The sequence below is a fragment of the Rutilus rutilus genome (genome assembly GCF_951802725.1).
Source record: "Rutilus rutilus genome assembly, chromosome: 5".
In the NCBI taxonomy this organism is placed as follows: Eukaryota; Metazoa; Chordata; class Actinopteri; order Cypriniformes; family Leuciscidae; genus Rutilus; species Rutilus rutilus.
The window spans coordinates 8,177,285-8,199,380 of NC_140213.1; the positions used below are offsets into that span (position 1 = coordinate 8,177,285).

The 22,096-nt window shown below is 38.2% G+C and overlaps 1 protein-coding gene across 3 annotated transcripts in view; it reads left to right on the top strand.

The window, feature by feature from the left end:
• cntn5 (contactin 5) overlaps positions 1-19,712 on the top strand; it is a 312,302-nt gene extending 292,590 nt beyond the window's left edge. For 2 of the 3 annotated variants that reach the window (XM_084408898.1, XM_084408899.1), the window contains 6 exons: positions 7,538-7,772; positions 11,987-12,096; positions 14,008-14,194; positions 17,290-17,402; positions 17,486-17,654; positions 18,733-19,705. In XM_084408898.1, coding sequence (XP_084265024.1) covers positions 7,538-7,772; positions 11,987-12,096; positions 14,008-14,194; positions 17,290-17,402; positions 17,486-17,654; positions 18,733-18,836 — 918 coding nt within the window. In that variant the 3' untranslated portion in view covers positions 18,837-19,705. Of the gene's footprint in view, positions 1-7,537; positions 7,773-11,986; positions 12,097-14,007; positions 14,195-17,289; positions 17,403-17,485; positions 17,655-18,732 lie in introns of all 3 variants that reach the window. The other variant, XM_084408897.1, reaches the window with a different exon arrangement.
• Positions 19,713-22,096: the final 2,384 nt, after the last annotated feature.

The following is a 22,096-nucleotide window of genomic DNA, read 5'->3' on the forward strand; positions in this document are numbered from 1 at the left end:
TTTAAGTGGCACTGAAATCTGCGTTTTGATTCGGTTAGGTTACTTAGGTACCGGTTGCAGTACCCAACCCTACATATATCCTATATGACAAAAAACATGACATAATTGCTATCTGACTTTTAGGTTTTGGGCTTTTAATTTTGAGTAGCAGGTGGCTTGGCACGCTACCTTCAGAGTTGTTAAAATAGTCAATTAGTTTCTCTGGCACAAAAACACAGTAGAGTAAATGATTTAAATTGACCACAACATTACAATAAATGCAACTAGAAAGCATTCTTTTATATTCTTAACATAGTGACGAACAGCAGCAATTAACTAAATATAAAAATGGGTTAAAAAAATGTGTGAATTATTTATTTGCAAAACAACTCCCTAAATTGAATCAGACTTCTCACCGCGACATATGAGATTTATTATTGTCTCAGATTACTCTGCTATAAAACTGTACGCACATAAAAATATGATGATCTGCATTTTATAAAACTGATTTAAATTTTCAGGATACACCCGCATTTTGAGAGTAAGTTAGGTTAGAATGTCACCGTTAGTCACCGTTGCTATTGTTACAGATGTTTTTCTCGACTACTGGGAGAACAGAAAAGGCTTGACTTTGATTATTCCTGCATGGAAGCAGTCGTGAAATGACCTATATGCAGAACAAGTCAAGAAGAGTTCGTTAATACTATTGTCAATCCCAGAAAACAGATTGTGTGTACATAGCCTCCTCCTCATTGTATACGTCTGTGCCGTCCTCTCTGGCACTGTCCCATATAGCCGTATTAGCTCCACCCTGTTTATCTGCGTCCCGATTAACCACTTTAGAGCCACTGAATTGGCTCTGCATCTCCAATCGATATTAGTGTATTTGAGAAGATGCTGTGCTGCTTTGGCATTCGTGGCACGTGAACCGGCTTCTGTGCTGCCTCTCCAATCATCTCTGGGTGGTTGTGGAAGACAGCGGCTGGGCCGAGCACTGCTTATTAAACAGGATGAATGACTAAACAGCTCGCCCCGTCCACTCATTAGTGTCTGCAGAGAGAGAAAAAGTATTATGGGCACCAGGAGCAATGGACTGGACCATTACAGTTGCCCTACTTCCTATCCGACGCCTGCCGCAGCACGCCAAGCGTGCCGATATCAGACCGCCAGCAGATTTCATTTTCACCATGGGTGCCACTCCTTCCAACAGCCTTTTTAGATGCACGTTCCACTTCATTTTGTAGCAGAACTGATTTTTCCTTTTTTTATTGGTCGCCCCATGCAGAAAAGCTCAGCCAGCACTAATAATGTTGGTTCAAGGGTTGTTAATTCAATTCCTAGAAACAGTAGAGTGAGTTAATTACAGTCATAGCACTAAAAGCGTGTGCTTAAGTATTCAATTTGAAGGTACAGCCTTTTTTCTCCCATCATCCGTCTGCATCTTATTTTAGGTGCCGCCAAGGGATGTGATAATTTCAGAAGCGGCTGGAAATCAGTCAAAATTTGGCATGACGGACAGATTCGCTGCCAAAAAGAGAGGAGAGTACAGGTGTTTGTCAATTATTAAAATTGCCCAAGATTTAATTCCGCCGGCTTACATTTTAATTAAATTTCTATCTCCCTTAATAGATTGCATTCCATTCTATTAAATGCCTAGCAGGTGTCGCAGACAGACTCTGATATCTCGTCCTTAGAAAAACATCAAGCAAGTGTCAAATCTGTTTTGAAAAAAGCAGCGAGGAAATTGTCAGCAGCTGGACAGGCAAAATCAACTCGTGTGACCAGCAGACTGTAAACAACCTTCCAGAACAAGAATAATTCGGGTGTTTTAGCATAGATAACAGAATGCGAAACCACATTGCGAATACTCAACGCAATGAGCAAAAGGTCAGCTAGAAAATAAAAGTAATTTCAGGGAAAGTGCTTTCATGCTTTCAGTCTTTATGACATGTTAGTAATGCCCACTGTGTGTAAGTGCAATCTTGAAGAATTCATTTTTATATGGAAGCTTGTTTCTGACAAAAAAAAAAAAAAAAAAAAGGTTATTGCTACTTTGTCTCAAAATTCATTTTTTTCTCACCCTCGCAGTTGCTTGTTATATCCAACAATTCTGACTTTATTTCTAGAGAATCCTGAACTCTATTTCCAATATGTATAATTCAAATTCAAAACTTTAGAGTTGTAGTGGAGGGGGAAGATTTTTGGCCAAGAGCAACTTAAATTTCAGTCTTTTCCTCACATTATGTTGCCGTGTGACTTTAGAATGGTTGTGTGGACTACTTTTATTGTACATAAAAACATTGTTGAATAATGGTAAAAAGCTTGTTGGTGATGGTGTTATATGTGAAATACTATTGAAGAAACCATTCAATATCACAGGTGATTTCCGGATTTACATCCATTGCTCTGCATTAATTGATATTTGACTCGTTATTGGCAAAATGTCGTCACCCGCACAGTTTATTTACTCAAGAGCCTGAACCAAGCCCATTGAAAAGACATTGATATGGTTCACAGAATAATGGTGAGCTCTCGCTGTGTGCCGGGTCTTGAATATGTTGGATTAGCGCATCTTTAATTGATGTGTTCAGGCTCATCATCAAGCGCTTGACATTCACAAGTGATCTGTTTCATTACAACTGAAAATCTCCAGGATTCATTTGGGACTCTCTGACATTTTGATGTAATTCTGCGCCATTTAGTGTTGCTTCTTTTTCGGAACAGACATAACAAAAGATGTAATTTAACTGGAAAAATATGGAAATTTAAACTATTTATTGGATGCATATTTAAAGCTTCTGTGTGTTTTTGAAGCTGTTTGGTGAAAAAATTGCTTTTGGTAACACTTCAAAATACGGATCCTTCGTTAATGAATAACTACACAGGAACAAATGAGTAACACAATATTAACAATCTAGTAACTACAGTTAACTAACAAGTAACTCTGATTAACGAATTAGTAAGTAATAGCACACAGATTTAAGTGGTAGTTCACTATTAACTAATCAATAACTACTATTTTTTAATACTTCACAGAGAACTACTGAATTTTTTTACAGATTTAAGTGGTAGTTCACTAATAACTAATCAATAACTACTATTTTTCAATACTTCCCAGAGAAATAATGAAAAAAATTCACAATTCATGCAAAACTAATTAATGACTAATGCAGGACAAATTACTAGCACTAGATTAACATTACTGCTAGATACTGTACACTAATTATAAATATGTAATAGCGTAGCAGACTTATGATTTGGGAAAGCTGTCAATAATTAGCTTATGCACTGCTGTCTTTTAGAGAACTAAATAATTTTTAAGAATTGTTTTTATAAATGCACTTGTCTGGAACACTTACCCTGTGGCCGATTTTCCGGCATTCCTCTGGACTGGCTTTGAATAACTAGACTCATCATGGTGAGTACTGGAACATACTGAGTCATCAGCCATCCAAATACCAGTTATTTTATTATAGCTTGAGTCATTTGAGACACTTGAGTCATTACTAGTTAGTTAACATGATCTTCACTTTAGAATACGGATCCAAATAGGGGTATGTAGTAACACTTGAGTCATTACTAGTTAGTTAACATGATCTTCACTTTAGAATACGGATCCAAATAATTAGTAGTTCCTATAGAGGTATGTAGTAACACTTGAGTCATTACTAGTTAGTTAACATGATCTTCACTTTAGAATACGGATCCAAATAATTAGTAGTTCCTATAGAGGTATGTAGTAACACTTGAGTCATTACTAGTTAGTTAACATGATCTTCACTTTAGAATACGGATCCAAATAGGGGTATGTAGTAACACTTGAGTCATTACTAGTTAGTTAACATGATCTTCACTTTAGAATACGGATCCAAATAATTAGTAGTTCCTATAGAGGTATGTAGTAACACTTGAGTCATTACTAGTTAGTTAACATGATCTTCACTTTAGAATACGGATCCAAATAATTTGTAAGTCCTATAAAAGTATGCATTAACACTTGAGTCATTACTAGTTATCATGATTCCATGCTGTAGTTACTAATGAAGAGCCAACCCGAAAGGGTAGAATCATCTAATCATTCACAGGATATATATACACACACATATTTATATATATATATATATATATATATATATATATATATATATATATATATATATATGAACAAAGAGACATACATAAAAACAATTTTGAGAGGTAGGTTAAATAATAAAATAACTGGTATTTGGATGGCTGATGACTCAGTATGTTCCAGTACTCACCATGATGAGTCTAGTTATTCAAAGCCAGTCCAGAGGAATGCCGGAAAATCGGCCACAGGGTAAGTGTTCCAGACAAGTGCATTTATAAAAACAATTCTTAAAAATTATTTAGTTTATGAATAGTTCTCTAAAAGACAGCAGTGCATAGGCTAATTATTGACAGCTTTCCCAAATCATAAGTCTGCTACGCTATTACATATTGATAATTAGTGTACAGTATCTAGCAGTAATGTTAATCTAGTGCTAGTAATTTTTCCTGCATTAGTTATTAAGTTTTGCATGAATTGTGAATTTTTTTCATTATTTCTCTGGGAAGTATTAAAAAATTGTAGTTATTGATTAGTTATTAGTGAACTACCACTTAAATCTGTAAAAAATTCAGTAGTTCTCTGGGAAGTATTAAAAAATAGTAGTTATTGATTAGTTAATAGTGAACTACCACTTAAATCTGTGTGCTATTACTTACTAATTCGTTAATCAGAGTTACTTGTTAGTTAACTGTAGTTACTAGATTGTTAACATTGTGTTACTCATTTGTTCCTGTGTAGTTATTCATTAACGAAGGATCCGTATTTTAAAGTGTTACCTTGCTTTTTTGCTCAGCTAAACATTGATCAGGTTGTAAAATTAGCCTGTGTTGTAAACCGTCACATAAAAGGTGAGTTGTTAGCCTCTTTCAAAGGGAACATATCCAATAATATATAATTAACTGAACTAGCTATGAATAATAATTATCTTAAGCCTAATCTGGATTTTATTTTTTAAAAACAGTGTATGAAATGAATATGGACTTGTGGTGAACACAAATTTACAATCTAGGGGCAAGAAATGTATAGCTATGTATATATGGGGCCCTATCTTACACCCGACGCAATGCAGTGCCAGGCGCGACGCAAGTGTTTTTTGCTAGTTTCAGCCTGACGCAGTTATCATTTTCACGTCCTGCTCCACGTTGTTTAAATAACAAATGCATTTGCGCCCATTTGTGAGCCCATGGGCGTGCTGGTCTGAAAACGAGGTGTGTTCAGGCGCATTGTTGGCGCGTTGCTATTTTGAGGCAACAGAAATAGACTGCGCCATTGACCAACTGAAACCTGGTCTAAAGTCAATGGCGCGATATTTTTTTTAATTTAATGAGCGCGTTAGTAATGTGCGCCTATAGGCGGGTGCACAACGCACGTACACTCTGCTTATTAAACACACAGGGATGCACAGCAGCACACAAACATGCCAAATATTGAAAAGATTATTATTGTGTGCATAAAGATATAGTGGAATCCGGCTTGTCCCGCAGATGGTCTGCTTGCGCACTTTTACCTCGCGCACAAGCAGTTCCATTTGCGCTCTAGAGACGCGTTCAGTCTTTCCACTATCAAATTCCGTCATGTAAATAGCGAATCTGCCATGGCGCGAGCGCAACTGGCATTTAAAGGGAATGAGAGATGAGACTCTGATTGGTTTATTGCACGTTACGCCCAAAACACTCCCATTACTCATTAAGAGAATAGGGACAACCCCTTTTATACCATGTGCCTGGCGCGCCGACCATTTTTCCCATCGTTAAACTAGCAAAAGTGGATTCGGACACGCCCTAAGTGCACTTTAGACCATGTGCTTAGATCGTTAAAATAGGCCCATAGTCTATTTAGTTCATTCATGAAACACAAGTAGAAGAAATTTCTTTGGGACAAGTGATATTTTATTGAAACATGAGAAACCCTTCCATTGAAAGTTCACTCAAAACTATGACGGTTTAAAAAGTTATTAAAGCTCAAACTTGATGTTTGAGAACCAAATAGGTTTGTTCTTTTGCGTCAAGCAAGTATGGTTTATCCTTTTACCAAGTTTGATGAGCTCCATATATGTGCATTGATCAATGTTATGAATAAATGCTTAAATTAAAGGTGCAGTAAGCCATTTCTGAAAAACGTTGTTGAAAGTGTATCGGGCCGAGCACCACAACAAACTAGTAGCCAATCAGCAGTAGGGGGCGTGTCCACTCATGATGGGGGAGGAGAGAGAGTGAGCAAGAGGGAGATTTGAAGAAAGACTGTACAAAAGAGAGATGGCTGAGAAACATTACAAAAGAGAAATGGTCAGTGGAATATCACTGGAAAAAAGGGTCATGATCAAGCAAGAGCTTTAGGAACTGCATTAATATTAGAAAAGCTTTCCAGCGCTGGAGAGACCTAAGCGGGAAGGCCTGAAAACAGACGCTGAGGTTGTGTTGTTTCTGCTCCATACGTGAGTAACATTGGTTTTGCGTGTGTTGCTGGCAACTAGCAATGAACTCTTGCTTGTATATACTCTTGTGTACTGTGTACATTTTTTGTTTTTCCTTGTTCATTCGTCCTCTTCACTTAAAGCTTTATTTTGCTTCACTTCTACTATGATAAAGAGACACCCACTCTTGCACTGCGTGTTTGTGTATTTTGGGGGTGGAGCAATGAAGAGAGGGGTGTGTTTGTTTGGGTTGATTTCAAATATCAACAATGTTTAACAATGATTCTTATTAATCACTTACTGCACCTTTAAATATGTTCATCACATAAAGCGATTGTGTTTCTTCAGAAAACTTAAGCTGCTCAATTCATATGGATTACTTCTTCTCTTTATTAACTTTTTGAGGTGTCAATTTTCATTAAAATATCTACATTTATGTTTCTAAAATGAATGAAAGTCATATGAATTAGGAACGATGAGAAAATAACAGAATTTTTTGGGTGAACCGTGCTTTTAAGATTGTAGATATAGGCTCAATTTTGATTTTATGTTGACTCTTTAAGATAACAGGCATTTAACATTCAGTTCATTGGGTACATAACATGACTGAATTTTAAACTTGAATTTTGCTTATTTTTAACTACCACCTGCAGAGCTAAGAAAATGATGTAAAACTTACCAAAGATGTCAGCATCTAAGCTGACCTGGAAGAAGCCATTTTTTACACATTACACAGGAAGTAAATTGTGCTGGATAATTAGCCATACTACTGTACATCTTCAGGACTGATAATTCCCAGCCAAAAGTCTTCATAAATTACCTGCTGCACAACTGTTTACCTTCCCCTCATTTCACAGAGCTCAGCTGGCTGTGTATTATTAGGATGCTCTTCCAATTTCCGATCCTATTGCAGATAATTTTTTTTACCTAAGCAAACTCTTTGAGCGATATTTTCAGAATGAGTGCAAAAAATGTAATTTTTCAACATTATCACCCTGTAAAAAAAATAAATATATATATATATTCCAGGGCTCATATGAATGTTTCTTTTTTTCTTTTTTTTTTGTCCTCAGCCTGTCTCAGAAGAATTCCAAAACGGAGAAGGTTTCGGCTACATTGTTGCGTTCCGGGCCAACGGCACGCGTGGATGGAAAGAGAAAATGGTGACCTCAGCAGACTCCACCACCTATAAATACAGAGACGAGACCTTCCCCCCTCTCACCCCGTTTGAGGTGCGCGTGGGGGTGTATAACAACAAAGGAGACGGGCCCTTCAGCGGGGTGGTTACTGTGTTCTCTGCAGAAGGAGGTGAGGGTCAGATGTGTGCAGGGCTCCGATTGATGGGATTTATTGCTGTCTTATATAACTTCAGTAATGTGCGGCTCAACAGTACAGGCCGAGTTTCTTGAACTTTGAAGTACATCACACGACGGCTAATCCAGGGCTGTGGACGGATGTACAGTTCGATATTGCGTCCAAATTTTGAGGCACAGGCTACCACCGTAATCCAAAATACAGTACACACAATAAGAGCAGAAATTATACCCTTGTGAAAAAGTATACTTTATTATACTTTTTAAAATAAGTATTAAAGAATACATTTTAAAAGAATATACTTACGTGCAAACTGAATGTAATGTTTTTGGACACTTGTTTGCATGTTACTTACTATTAAAATGGAATTGCATTATAGTTTAAATATATATACTAAATGCAATTGGTTTACAGTGCTTTTCTGACCCAGTCAAGTAGGACTTAAGTACATCTCTATATACAATTTCATAATTATTGATGTTGTCTTTGAAATATTTTAATATATTTGAAACTGCAAATTTTTTAATGGAGTTGCAATTTACTACATTTAAAATATATTAACTTTAAATGTAATATCAAATAACATACTTGAAAGCTGTTAAAATGATAATCAAGCATGACAAAAGATTAAAGCAATGATTTAAAATGTACTTTAAAGCAAAACCTTTCATTTGACATTTTTACAAAGAGCACTTTTACACTAAAAGTGTACTTAACTGTGTTAAAAAACATTAATTAAAGTGCCTTTTATTTAATTAATATTATATTATCTGCAAGTATCTTTTTGGTAACACTTTACAATAAAGTTCATTAGTTAAAATTAGTTAACATGAACTAAGAACGAACTGCACTTCTACAGCATTTATTAATGTTTGTTGAGGTTAATTTCAACATTTACTAATACATTATTAAAATCAAAAGTTGTATTTGTTAACATTAGTTAATGCACTATGAAGTAACATGAACGAACAATAACTAACATTAACAAAGATTAACAAGTACAGTAACAAATGTATTGCTAATGGTTAGTTCATGTTAGTTAGTTAGTACATTAATGTTAACAAATGAAACCTTATTGTATGTTACAGTTTTTTATATACTTTTAAGATTTGAAGTAAACTACAAGTGCACATTTGGTACACTGAAGCACACAAAAAGATATATTAAAGTGTGTTCACGCTGCACTTTTTCATAAAATGAAAGTACAAATGGTGACCAGCTTTCAAGCTCCAACAAAGATCATAAAAGTAAGACTTTTTTTTTTTAAGCTGGTCAACCATTTCAACTGGAGTTGAACTTGAGAACCAGATGAGTCAAGATGAACGGGATCAACTGATTCATTGAAGAGATCTGATTCAAAAGAATAATTCAAATTGGTCAAGAAGTGCTAGAGGGGATATCAAGAGTTTCAGGCCCCATCCACACTACTGCGTTTTCGTTTAGAAACGGAGACCTTTTGCTACGTTTGCACCTCCCGTCCAGACTAAAACGGCAAAAACGAAGACCTAAAACGGAGAAGTTTAGAAACGCTGCCGACCCCGTTTTGCGTTTTGAATCTCCGGAGGGCGTTTTAGTGAAGACGGGTCAAAACGAAGGACTTTAGAAACGATGACGCAGAGGCTCACGCTCGGCTCTATGATTGGGTGTCATCAGTCATGGCGTATCCTTCCCTGATTCGTCAGCCATCCATCACGTGACCCGTCCCCGGAAGAAAACATACAAAAACAGCCTGGACTACGTAATGACTGCAACATGGATAACGAATTACAAGCGTTACTGACTTTGATGTCCTTGCTAGCAGCTGTTGTGCAAGTCAATTCTGCTATTATTCAAGCGATCTGTGACAATTCGCGTGTGCGCATGCCCAGTGTTGGTGAATGGTCACGTGATCCGCGCTTTAGTCGTTTTAATGTGGACGGAGATCAATTCTAATACGCAGCTAAAACGCTGGTGTGGACGGAGATCGTATTCGTTTTAGTTCTACGTTTCTAAGGCTATGTTTACACGGAAACGATCTGAAGAGAAAACGCAAAAGTGGCGTTGCGTTATCACTTTTTATTCTGCGTTTAGACAAGCGTTATGGGGGGGAAATCTGCGTGCATTTGGTGACGCAAAAGTGTGTGAAATTCGATGTAGTATGCACTCCAGGCGGCTAGGTGGCAATGTGAAACACTACCACACAGCAACACCAAGTCCGCGCGCCTGCGTACAACCTTCCTTCTACTTCTCTCCCTAGTAGACTTTTGCGTTTTTACCCTTTAGACGGGAACGCAACGGTGGAGCGTTTTTAAGATTTCCACTCTGGAGGGTGGTTTCACTTTTTTGCGTTTTTAAGCCCCAAAAACGCCGTCGCCGTCTAAATGAAAGGCACATCTGATCAAATATTTTTACGTTTTCACCCGCGAGCGTTCTCGTGTAAACAGGGCCTAAAACGCAGTAGTGTGGATGGGGCCTCAGAAGACTTAGAAAATGCTCCATGAGTCCTGGTTTCACAGACTGATCTTAGATTAAGCCAGGATCAGGCCTTAGTTTAAATAGGACATTTAAGTAGCTTATATAAACATTCCTTAGAAATGTTTATGTGTTTAAACATTCCTTGCATCTTGAGATAAAACAATGGCACTGACATATTTTAAGATATGCCAGTGCAAGTTGCATTCAGTTGAAACAGCTCAAACATGCATTTTAGTCTGAGACTAGGCTTAAACTGTCAGGGTTCTGCCCTGACAGTCTTGTCTCTGTTCAATGTTTCTTTGTTTGTCTTGTGCCTGAGCACATGGCTTTGTCTTTGTTTGTGTTGGCCATTTGCTCCTCTTGTACCGCCTCCTTGTTTCCCATTACCACGCCCCCTTGTTTAGTCCTTGTCTGGTCCTTGTTTCACTAATTGTGTTCACCTGATCCTTGTGTGCTCTGATCCCTTTATATTGTGCTCCTTTCCTTCATGTCTTTGCTGGTTTGTTGTGTGTGTATGTAGTGTGTGAGATGTTGCTTGGCTACTAATCTTTTTAGACAGTGTTCCCTGCCAGTTCTAGGTTTTGCATTTTATTCTTTTGAGTTTGCTGTAGTCTAGTTCCAGTCTTTTGCCCTAGGTTTCTCAAGGCTTATTTTTGGTTTCTATTTTGATGTGTTTTTTTCTCTTTTTGTAGTTCCAGTTATTTATTCCTAGTATTTTCCAGTAACACTTTATTTTACAGTGTCCTTGGTGTCCTTAATACATTTAATTTAATTTGTTGTACATATGTTACATGTACTTACCATAGTAATAACAGTAAATTATGCATAATTACATGTAACTAACCCTCAACCAAATCCAAATCCTACCCTAACCCTATAGTAAGTACATGTAGTTGCTTAATATTACTCAGTACCTAAATATATAATTACACTGTAATTGTTAATTATGCAACAATGACACTTCTTTTCTCTAGTTGCTGTGCTGAGTCAGTTTATTTCTGTTTTGCTCAAAGTTTTTAGCCTCTTTCTCAAACTACTGCCTGATTTCCAGTGTTGTCATTATCTGGTGCTACTCCATCTCCTCGGTTCTCCTGCCTAGCTTTAACCGGGTCGGATCTCATCAGTCTTCCCTATCTCCTGTTGACTGCCCTGTCCTACTGTTTGAATCATCCTCACACCTAACCATCCCTATTGTGCCTTGTCAATAATATCCAATCCCTTGGTCATTCTGCATCTGGGTCCTCATTCTCCATAAGACTGCTGTGACAAAGCCTGACATAAACCTTGTCTGTGGAATTGGGGGGATTTTTATGATGCTTTTGCACCCTTTTTGAAGTTGGACTTGACATTGAGCAAATAATGAGAGAATTTGGAACTATCCCTTTAATTTACTTAATTTCAGTTGTGGCTTTATGACCTAAAATTAACTTTTGAGAATGTGTTTGACCTTTAAAAAAATCACACTTCGTCAGGCTGTTTTAACGGTAACCATGCAAGCGCTGTTTCCCGTGACTTCTGCTAATATGATGGATGTTCTGTGTCTCTGTCACCTCTCAGTCTCACAGCAGGATTCTCCCTCACGATCACAGGGCTTCACAACTTACCATTTACATCCGCTTAAACTCTTCGCTCTGACTGTTCTTAACACATAAGAGATACTGATGAAATGTGACTTTGTGAAGCAGATAGCGTATCGAGTGATTCATTATGTGTTATTTGCTGAGGAATCTGAAGTGTACTGGTTTTAAATGCAGAACCCAGGGAGCCTCCTTCAGAAGTGCAGGCGTTCGCCATCTCATCCTCCGAAATTAAAGTGACGTGGAAGCCGCCCATTCCTGGTCCTGGAAGACCCCAAGGCTACGAGGTTAGAGAGAAAGAGAGAGAAAGAGAGATGAATGAATAAATGGTTTTGTGCCAAAACATAGTTTGGTTTTTCTATTTTAATATATTTTAAAATCTATTCAATAATAATGTTTTATTATATATATATATATATTGAATTTTCAGCATCATTACTCCAGTCTTTAGTGTCACAAGATCATTCAGAAATCATTCCAATATTCTGATTTAGTCCTAAAGAAACATTTCTTATTATTTTCAATGTTGAAAACAGTTTTAGGATTCTTTGATGAATAGAAAGTTCAAAAGAACAGCATTTATTTGAACTGGAAATCATTTACTGTAACTTTTGAGCATCCTTGCTTACTAAAAGTATTAATATATTTCAGAAATAAATCTTACTGACCCCAAATGGCTGTGTAGAACAATCTAATTAAATACAGACCTTGTTGCTCATTACAGTAAATGTGTGTGCCATGTGTTTTTATGGTCATTAAAGTATCATGTTGTTAGCTTAGCACTTATGGAAATCGCAATCAATGTAGAGTGTTCCAGAACATACACATATGAGGTTCCATGATGGTTAGGATGCTGTCTTAGAAGGCAGATGCATATCGTTGCTGTCGGGCGGAAACCTTGTATGTCCAAAACCACTACTTTTCAGGAAATGGGGAAACATTTGGGAACGTTTTACCAGAAAACAAGTTCAGCTGGAGTTACAGGTTTTGTCCATCACTAGAACGGCCACATCTGAGGCAGTAAGTGCATCTTATTACATTTTCATCAACTTGCACGTTATAAAGTTATTGTAAACTAAATGTGAGTTCTCCGTTTTTTGCTGAGACAAGTGCTACACATGGCTATTTAAGACCGTATTGGCTATGTCTAGATAACAAAGAAAATGTTGTACTTATTCAAAGAACCAGTTCTTTATTTACCCTTGCATTGCAAACATGCAGAGACTATCCAACGTGTGTATGGCACTTCATTCACAATAGAGGCGGGGTGGAGTTATGAGGTTTGACCGACAGTTTGAAGATCCAATGGAGTTACAAGGTTTAGTCACAAGCTCCTTTTTAATACATTTAATTTGTTAAATATTCCCAGCAAGCAATTTTGTGTTTAAAAGATAGCCGTCCAAACACAGCCCAGACGTCTAGGCTAAAACAAGGCAAAATTTGGGCTGTCACTGAAAATTGAATAGACGTTTAAACCAAAGCCCAAGAATAGACTAGTCATCAATTAGATAACAAAAGAAATGAAATCAGTGAAGAAATGAAACCAAACACCTTGTAATCACTGTTTACTTAGCTTGCGAGATGTATGATATTCCATCACGTACGCAATGTTGTCAAAAACTACATGTAACCAATGTTCAATGTTATTTTGGCTAGAAGTGGGTTACTCATAGCTGGACTATATCAGGTCTATAGTTAACCTAGACGGTGAAATGGAGGCTATTGCTTGCTGGGCACATACACAGACAGATGTGCAGTAAAAGGTGACCAATAGTAATGATTTATGAAAAATCACGAAATATGGAGATACAAGGTTTCTGCCCCGACAGCAACGATTTGTTGGCAGCTCACTAGGTTTTGGAACAGAGCCACATACATGATCATTCACCCTTAACTTTTCTTCATCATTGTCTTCTCAACAGACAACAGTTGTGCCTTCTGAATGAAGGAAATGATTCTATGCAGTGAAATTACACAGTTGAGAAAGATTATCGTATTTTATCGCCGGGAGATAGCACATGCTTGCCTATTATGCTATTCATGCAAAATGTATGACAGTTATTTAAATCAAACGACACAATATTACATAAAATTGGCGACTCTCATTCTCTCATTTATTGAGGCAACTCAGTCTCATTTTCTTTATCACTTCAAAAAATCTTGAATGAATGAATGGCAAATTGCCTTTTTGGGAACAGGTGAGCTTCTGGAAAGACATTGAGCAGGAGGAGACGGGTAAGAAAAAGAGGACTGCGGGGAATGAGACGACCATGCTACTGTCGGGGCTGGAGGGAAACACACAGTATCTGGTCTCTGTGAAGGGATTCAACAGCGTTGGCCAAGGACCAGCCAGCTCAGCCATCAAGATCAACACTAAGAAAAATGGTGAGTCCTTTCCAAGCAATACCTATGTGAGCATAATAAACTTTACAATGAATAAAATGCTTAATGACAAATAAGATTGTTTATAAATTAAAATGCAAGCTAGGAATGTACACTTTGTATTCCTGCCAGCTGCATTTTCTGTGAAGTAACTGTGAAGTATTTTTTTATACATAATTTAAATATATATTTTTTATTTATTTACAAATATCATGAATAATTCATAAATAGCATGTAGTATGTAAAGAATTGCACAACAACAGGACATTTTACAGAACTAACCTATAAAATATAATGTAAAATTTTGTGATATTTTAAGAGTTACCTTATTTTAAGTGTGCCTTACTAAACCTAGGCACACAGTAATGAGGGTCTGAAAGGATTCTCTCTATCAAATCGTATTATATTTATGATTTATGTCCAAAAATAAAGATTATTCAATACATATCGATACTGAAATATCTGAAATGCTTCCAATACTCATTTTCCGCAGATACACGATACCAGCTGTGCTTTCTCATCTCTCTGACAGCGAGTTATGGAGTTGGCACACAAACTCTCCTCCCCTCACTCATTCATTTCATTTGCTCTAGATAAATATTGTTGGTTACAGAACTTGAATTTCGACATGATTGCGCATAATTTTACTCATTCTCACAGATTTTGTGCTCATACCCAAAGTGCGCACATAAAGTCGCCTCTCAGTGCTAAATTGAAGTTTTTTCCCCCTGCTTATTGCACTTAAACAGGCAAATAAAAACAAAATAATGTCAAAATGCCGTTCTTGGCGAGTATTCACGTAAACAAAGTATGTTCTGTTTGAAATGAAGAAAATGTATGTGTAACAGTATAATGGATCCGTGTGTCAGGTCTTAAAGTGACAGCAGCCTAATATACCTGCAGCCAAATTGAGAGATAATCCAAAAAACTTCTTTATGGCTGTTTTTCCCCATGGTCTAGATGTCAAAATTGTGGCCAGTGAAAATGCGGAGTGGCTAGTAACTTTGGAAAACCACTAGCCACAATGGCTGGTGAGCAAAAAAGTTAATGTCAAGCCATGGCTATATATATATACACTCACCTAAAGGATTATTAGGAACACCATACTAATACTGTGTTTGACACCCTTTCGCCTTCAGAACTGCCTTAATTCTACGTGGCATTGATTCAACAAGGAGCTGAAGGCATTCTTTAGAAATGTTGGCCCATATTGATAGGATAGCATCTTGCAGTTGATGGAGATTTGTGGGATGCACATCCAGGGAACGAAGCTCCCGTTCCACCACATCCCAAAGATGCTCTATTGGGTTGAGATCTGGTGACTGTGGGGGCCATTTTAGTACAGTAAACTCATTGTCATGTTCAAGAAACCAATTTGAAATGATTCGAGCTTTGTGACATGGTGCATTATCCTGCTGGAAGTAGCCATCAGAGGATGGGTACATGGTGGTCATAAAGGGATGGACATGGTCAGAAACAATGCTCAGGTAGGCCGTGGCATTTAAACGATGCCCAATTGGCACTAAGGGACCTAAAGTGTGCCAAGAAAACATCCCCCACACCATTACACCACCACCACCAGCCTGCACAGTGGTAACAAGGCATGATGGATCCATGTTCTCATTCTGTTTACGCCAAATTCTGACTCTACCATCTGAATGTCTCAACAGAAATCGAGACTCATCAGACCAGGCAACATTTTTCCAGTCTTCAACTGTCCAATTTTGGTGAGCTCGTGCAAATTGTAGCCTCTTTTTCCTATTTGTAGTGGAGATGAGTGGTACCCGGTGGGGTCTTCTGCTGTTGTAGCCCATCCGCCTCAAGGTTGTGCGTGTTGTGGCTTCACAAATGCTTTGCTGCATACCTCGGTTGTAACGAGTGGTTATTTCAGTCAAAGTTGCTCTTCTATCAGCTTGAATCAGTCGGCCCATTCTCCTCTGACCTCTAGCATCAACAAGGCATTTTCGCCCACAGGACTGCCGCATACTGGATGTTTTTCCCTTTTCACACCATTCTTTGTAAACCCTAGAAATGGTTGTGCGGGAAAATCCCAGTAACTGAGCAGATTGTGAAATACTCAGACCGGCCCGTCTGGCACCAACAACCATGCCACGCTCAAAATAGCTTAAATCACCTTTCTTTCCCATTCTGACATTCAGTTTGGAGTTCAGGAGATTGTCTTGACCAGGACCACACCCCTAAATGCATTGAAGCAACTGCCATGTGATTGGTTGATTAGATAATTGCATTAATGAGAAATTGAACAGGTGTTCCTAATAATCCTTTAGGTGAGTGTATATACAAGCTGAGCCATATCGCATTAAAATCGCGGACGTATCGCCAGCGATTATTAATGCGATATGGCTCAGCTTGTCAGTTAACTACGGCTCTTTGTAGTAAATGCCGCTCCATCTGAAAGCAGGTGATGGCGATTTACTACTAATCAAGGAACCGGCTTTACTGACGAGATGCGCATAACAATCTCACGATTTAAATCGCCCAGCCCTAGCCAGAAGTAAGAAGCTAAATTGAGGCTATTAACAAACATGCATGATTTAAACGCCACCACACATTTTAATTTATTTAAAACATTAGAAACGTTGGAATAGTTTGCAAGAGCATAATTATAAACACATATAGAGGCTGTGAAAGCGGACTACTGAGTTGACCAATGTCCTCTTTAGTCCTATTTAGCCACTTTATAGCAACGGCCTTTTTCAAGACAAGTAAATGCTTTTATTAAATCATAAGGTGGTATTACTGATGTATTTTATGTTGTAAAATAAAACGAAAATATCTAGAGCTTTTGTTAACCACAGACCTTATTTCAGGCATCTAACCAAAAACCTATTGATTTCAGGATGATGGAACGGGAAGTGCTAAAATGCTAACTCGTTTCTGGGTTTTGAAACTTGAAACGGGTTCGCACACTTTATCAACATAGTGCTGTCTAGAAGGATGTATGAATAGAAATGGACCCTGCGAGGAGGATTATCATTTGTATATTCCAATTAATATGTGATCATTGCTCATTTCAGACCTTCATTTTTTAAATGAGCTTTTTATCTTACTCTTTTGTTATCTCTCTCTCTTTTCAGCCCCAAGTCTACCCCCAGGCAACTTGATGTGGATTCAAGAGGGGAACAATGTTTCTCTATCCTGGGATCCAGTGAAAGCAAGGGACAATGAGTCAGAAGTCATTGGGTACAAGGTTGGTATCGCACAAATACTGTGAATCTAAAGTGAAACTCAATGCCACTGCACGTATTTGAAGGTTGTTTTTCTTCAATGCAGGTATTATTGCGTCAGGAGGGACGGGGTCACAGCCAAGTCATGAGGACGCCAAATTCAGCCGTTGTCCTGACGCTACCCGAGGGGGGAACATACATCATCGAGGTGCGCGCAGTCAGTGAAGGAGGTGAAGGAGCCGCCAGCGCTCAGGTCAGAGTGCTCACCTCCTCAGGTAAGCAATAGCTCGGGTCACATTCCCATTGTGGTTTTTCAGATTTGAGCATGTGTACAGATGGCAGTAGGCTCAACTGATTTCGCTTAATTCCTCTTTAATTAACTTCCCCACGCACACCTACACAGCCAAATAAGTTTTCCTCCATCTAGATATCGGCACTATAAAGCTTTGGAATATTTGCATGCCCTGGTAGGGTTGTACCAGCTGTTCATAAGTTCTTTCTTAAATTGGAACGTAAAGTCCACACTAGAGGCTTAGTAACTACTAGCTAGTTTGTAACTAACTCTAACTTTATTCCGTTGCACCATTTGTTCGTAAGGCAGAACATAGCTGGCAGGTCGTAAACTCTCAATAAAGTTATGTGTAGTCGCATAATATGACGTTTAGCCTCGATGATCCAAAAGCAGCCAAATTAATTTCAAGGATGAATAAGTAACGATACAAAAAAAACACATTTATTGATTACGACAGATTTTATTTGACATGCACAACACGGACCGATGGGACAGATGCACACAGCGGCGTGCTGTAGGACGGTTTTGTGTTCATGCGCAGCTAACATTATGTGAATACATAATGTTCTCTCTCTTAAAATGTAAGCGAGTGTAAATGTCAGCATTATCAATTATGTCTAAATAATTGAAGTCTGTCAGGTAAAAGAAGAGCTTATTGATGCAGTCTGCTATTTTATTCCAACCGTTACTCCTGATCGGAGTCTTCTGTAAATATTTAGTTTATACATAGAGTTACGCTTCAACTAAGTTTAATGGTGTAACGCAAAAATATTTAGTAGTGCGCAAGTTCTATCTTAGTGCCCATTTACATCAAAACTAGGCTAAGTTGTAACTTACGCACAGCTAGTGCAAATTTTACTCTTAGTGTAAGCTGGTTTTCTTTTTACTTCAACTTTTCAGTTGGTCAAATAAGGACCAACCCAAACATTGGGTTAAAAATGTAATTAAAAAAATGATCCCAGTGGCTGGGTTTGTCCATATTTGACCCAAAGTTGGGTTGAAACAACCCAGCATTATAAATTATACATATCTAATTTCCCTCTTTTTTATTTCACTTCCAGGAGTGCGTGCAAAGAGCGGGCAGCTCTCTGGTCGTAATCTTGCTCCAGGCTTGGCATGGACTGCTCTTTTCCTGTCATTAATGGTGCCTTCTTTTCCCTTGTGAGGCTACTAAGTCATGTACTGTTCCTTTAAACCTTCCTTCCGCCTTCCACCGAACGACCACTCCCAACCACCTCTGTGTGAAGGGGATGGGCTCTCCCTCCTCCACACAGACTGCCTGCTTTGGCCTGTACCATCATCAGGACCTAAGGGCCAGCCAAAGGGAAGAGCTTCTTTTCCAAGGATCAAGAAATGACACCAATTCCAACTCTATATTTTTTGTTTTTGTTTTCTGGGCGTATTTGTTTCCTTTTCAGATCTTTGTTGGGGATATCATTGTAGTATTGTGCTGTACAAAGTGCGGAGACATTTTGTTTAAAATCTCCACGAAGCTGTAAGGGACTTTTTTTTTTTTGTTAGGGACTGCCGCCCAGAACAGCTCTCAACAGTCACTGAGGCCGCCCACTGCTCTGTGCCACTGTGGCTTCCCTTGTTACATTACTGCATCCATTTGACCCTTTGGCTGCCTGACAAGCAAATGCAGAGTAAGCTCAGTAGAAATAAGTGCATTGTTTTCTTATTCACAAGTGGAGAGTGTGGAGACAACGAAGAAAAAAACAAAAACATTTTTATAGTGCTGAAAATCTTACTATTTCCAGACTTGCTTTTTGTACATTGTGTTACCTTTAGAGAAACAGAAAATGTGGAACAGTGGTGTGTTTCGGTCGGCTGCGTCCAAGTTTTTGACCTTCTGTTTTCATTTTTGTTACGTTTGGTGGGTTTTGAGAACTAGCAAGGTTGCTGGGCAACAGGGGGACTGACGGACGAACCAGAGATAAAGGGTTTGGACTCAACTTCTAGCGCCCAAACACTTCTGTAGACAAAGAAAAAGGCTGATCTGTAACAGTTGAAATAAATGTGATGTATATTTTTAAAAGGCTTCTGGTGTGTGTGTTTCTGGGAGAAGGTGCCGGTTGAATTGATTATGATCGATTCGCTGTATCAACAAAGTTTGTTGGGCACAGAAATTGAGTTTCGACAGGATTATTTTGCTTAAGAATGATTCTGTCCTCCCAGGATTCAATGTTAAGTGTTTAGATAAGTGACTCAAGGGGCCTCTTCACACCTGCTGTAGTAATTGGATCACAATAAGCACTTGACCACATTCAAGTAAGATCTAAATGTACCCTGGATGCGATCACTGAAACGGGGATAGATTCTGACTAGTAATATGTACTACAGATTTTCCATCATGATCTGTTTTTGGAATATTGTACCATTTGCCATTTTTAAGGTGACATTAATATCACCAGAACTTCTCTTTTAGTCACCAAGTGCTGTGTTGCGGGTTCTTGGCTCTTTATTTTTATTCTGCTCTTTAAATGCTAAGAAGAGACAAGACGCCACGCTCTTTCGATCTGGTCACCCGAGTTAATGATCGATATCCCATGAATTATTCCACTGGGCGCCCAGTGGAATCTCACCCCCAAATACTCCCTCACTCTTTCCTAGTCTGTTTTCATGGAGGAACTTTAAAACTGAATTTTTTCAACATTTTCTATTAGCATATTTTACTGAATGTTTCTATAGCAGGGAAACACAATAGACTAGATGCCAAAATGACGGGAGCAGTTTGAATTATTCATTAATGTTTTTAGAGTTCTGTAAATGAGAGAATATAGAGTTCACACAACCTCTGATGTAACAAGTGCTGTCTTGCATTTTGCTTTTAAATATGATCAACTCTCTATCCTGTAACAATGGAAATGCTTTGGAATGAAAGTATTATTTGTGAAAAAGTCAACTTTAGTATAAAGTACTTATTACGGAAGTAGCATGCAGTGCGAACTGAATTTTGAGACTCTTAGTATTATGATGAATATGGGTAACCAAACAGTTGATGGAAAATAAAAATACTATGGAAGTCAACGGGGCCCATCAACTGTTTGGTTATGGAGATTCTTCAAAATGTATTATTTTGTGTTCAGCAGAAGAAAGAAATTCATACAGGTTTGGAGCAACTTGAGGGTAGGTAAATGATGACAGCATTTTCATTTTGGGGTGAACTATCCCTTTAATTGGCCTTTTATTTCAATAATATTGTTATCTGCAAATACAGTTTTATACTACAAGTGCACACTCATTACAGATAAGCACACTTCTTTTTCACAAGGGTTGACCCATCTAAGGAATATTCAGAGACAATCTGAATACAAAATACATGTAAATGCCAGGTATAAAACAGGCAATTGGCCTGTAGTGCCCTTCAATATCTTGATGGGTTATTTAACCTCCTGAAGTGAGATTCCAAATAAAAATGTGTATTCTCAGTCCAAAGGGCACTGCAAACGGCACCGGAACAAGTATACTGTACAAATTGAAACATCACAGGATTTGAACTGTGACATTTATCCATCAGTCATTGTGGACCAAATCAGTACTACTCAGAGTTTGGCTGTTACACAAGTATAATATGCTAGAAACCCCTGCATAACACAAGTGTGACTGAGGTTGCAGGATTTTCCAAACAAACAAATTGAGTGAAGTGACCTCGGAGCAGTGAACGCTTCATTTGCACAAGAACATAAACAGTTTGCTGAAAGCTTAAACCGTCGTCTATTCAGAAAATTGGTTGAGCTTCTGTTTTATTATGCTCTCAAATTATTTGATACCCAACTGCTTCATTCTAACAAAAAAAAAAAACACTGATTTGTTTTCTGATCATTCAGCGTTGTGGAGCACTTGGTGGTCCCTCTCATGCGCCCCACGCATTGAATCTTATTGGATTCCTGGCACATTGAGAAGGGTTCAACAATGTCACCGCTGGGATCCCTGGAGGTTGCCGAATCAGTGCGGATTGTCTTCAGGTCCTGCCTGTTTTTTTCTTGAAGCTTCTAAAACATGTTCATCTCTTGGGGTTGTCTGTCATAATGCATTTTCCAAAGATCAACTTGAAGGAATAATTCTGCCATAATTTACTTGCCCTTGTGATGTTCCACTCTCCTTTAATTAGAGAAAAAATGCTGGATGAAGCCTGCGGGACATGTCCTCATACCCATATCGCATGACAGGCTTTACTGATCCCAAAGGTGAAATTAAGGTGCAAAACAGCACCACCTATAAATAGTAAAGAGCTCAAAAAGTGCCACTATACATACACACGATGCAATCCAACCGGTCAACGCAAGACAGAACAATGCCATTTATGCATGCATTAGCTGCTAATTTGGATATTTCTATGCATAAACGTGATTTATCCGTGTTTGTGAGTGGGCCTGTTTTGAACCATGAATTTTGCAGTGTTTTTATCTCTTGCTGAACAAC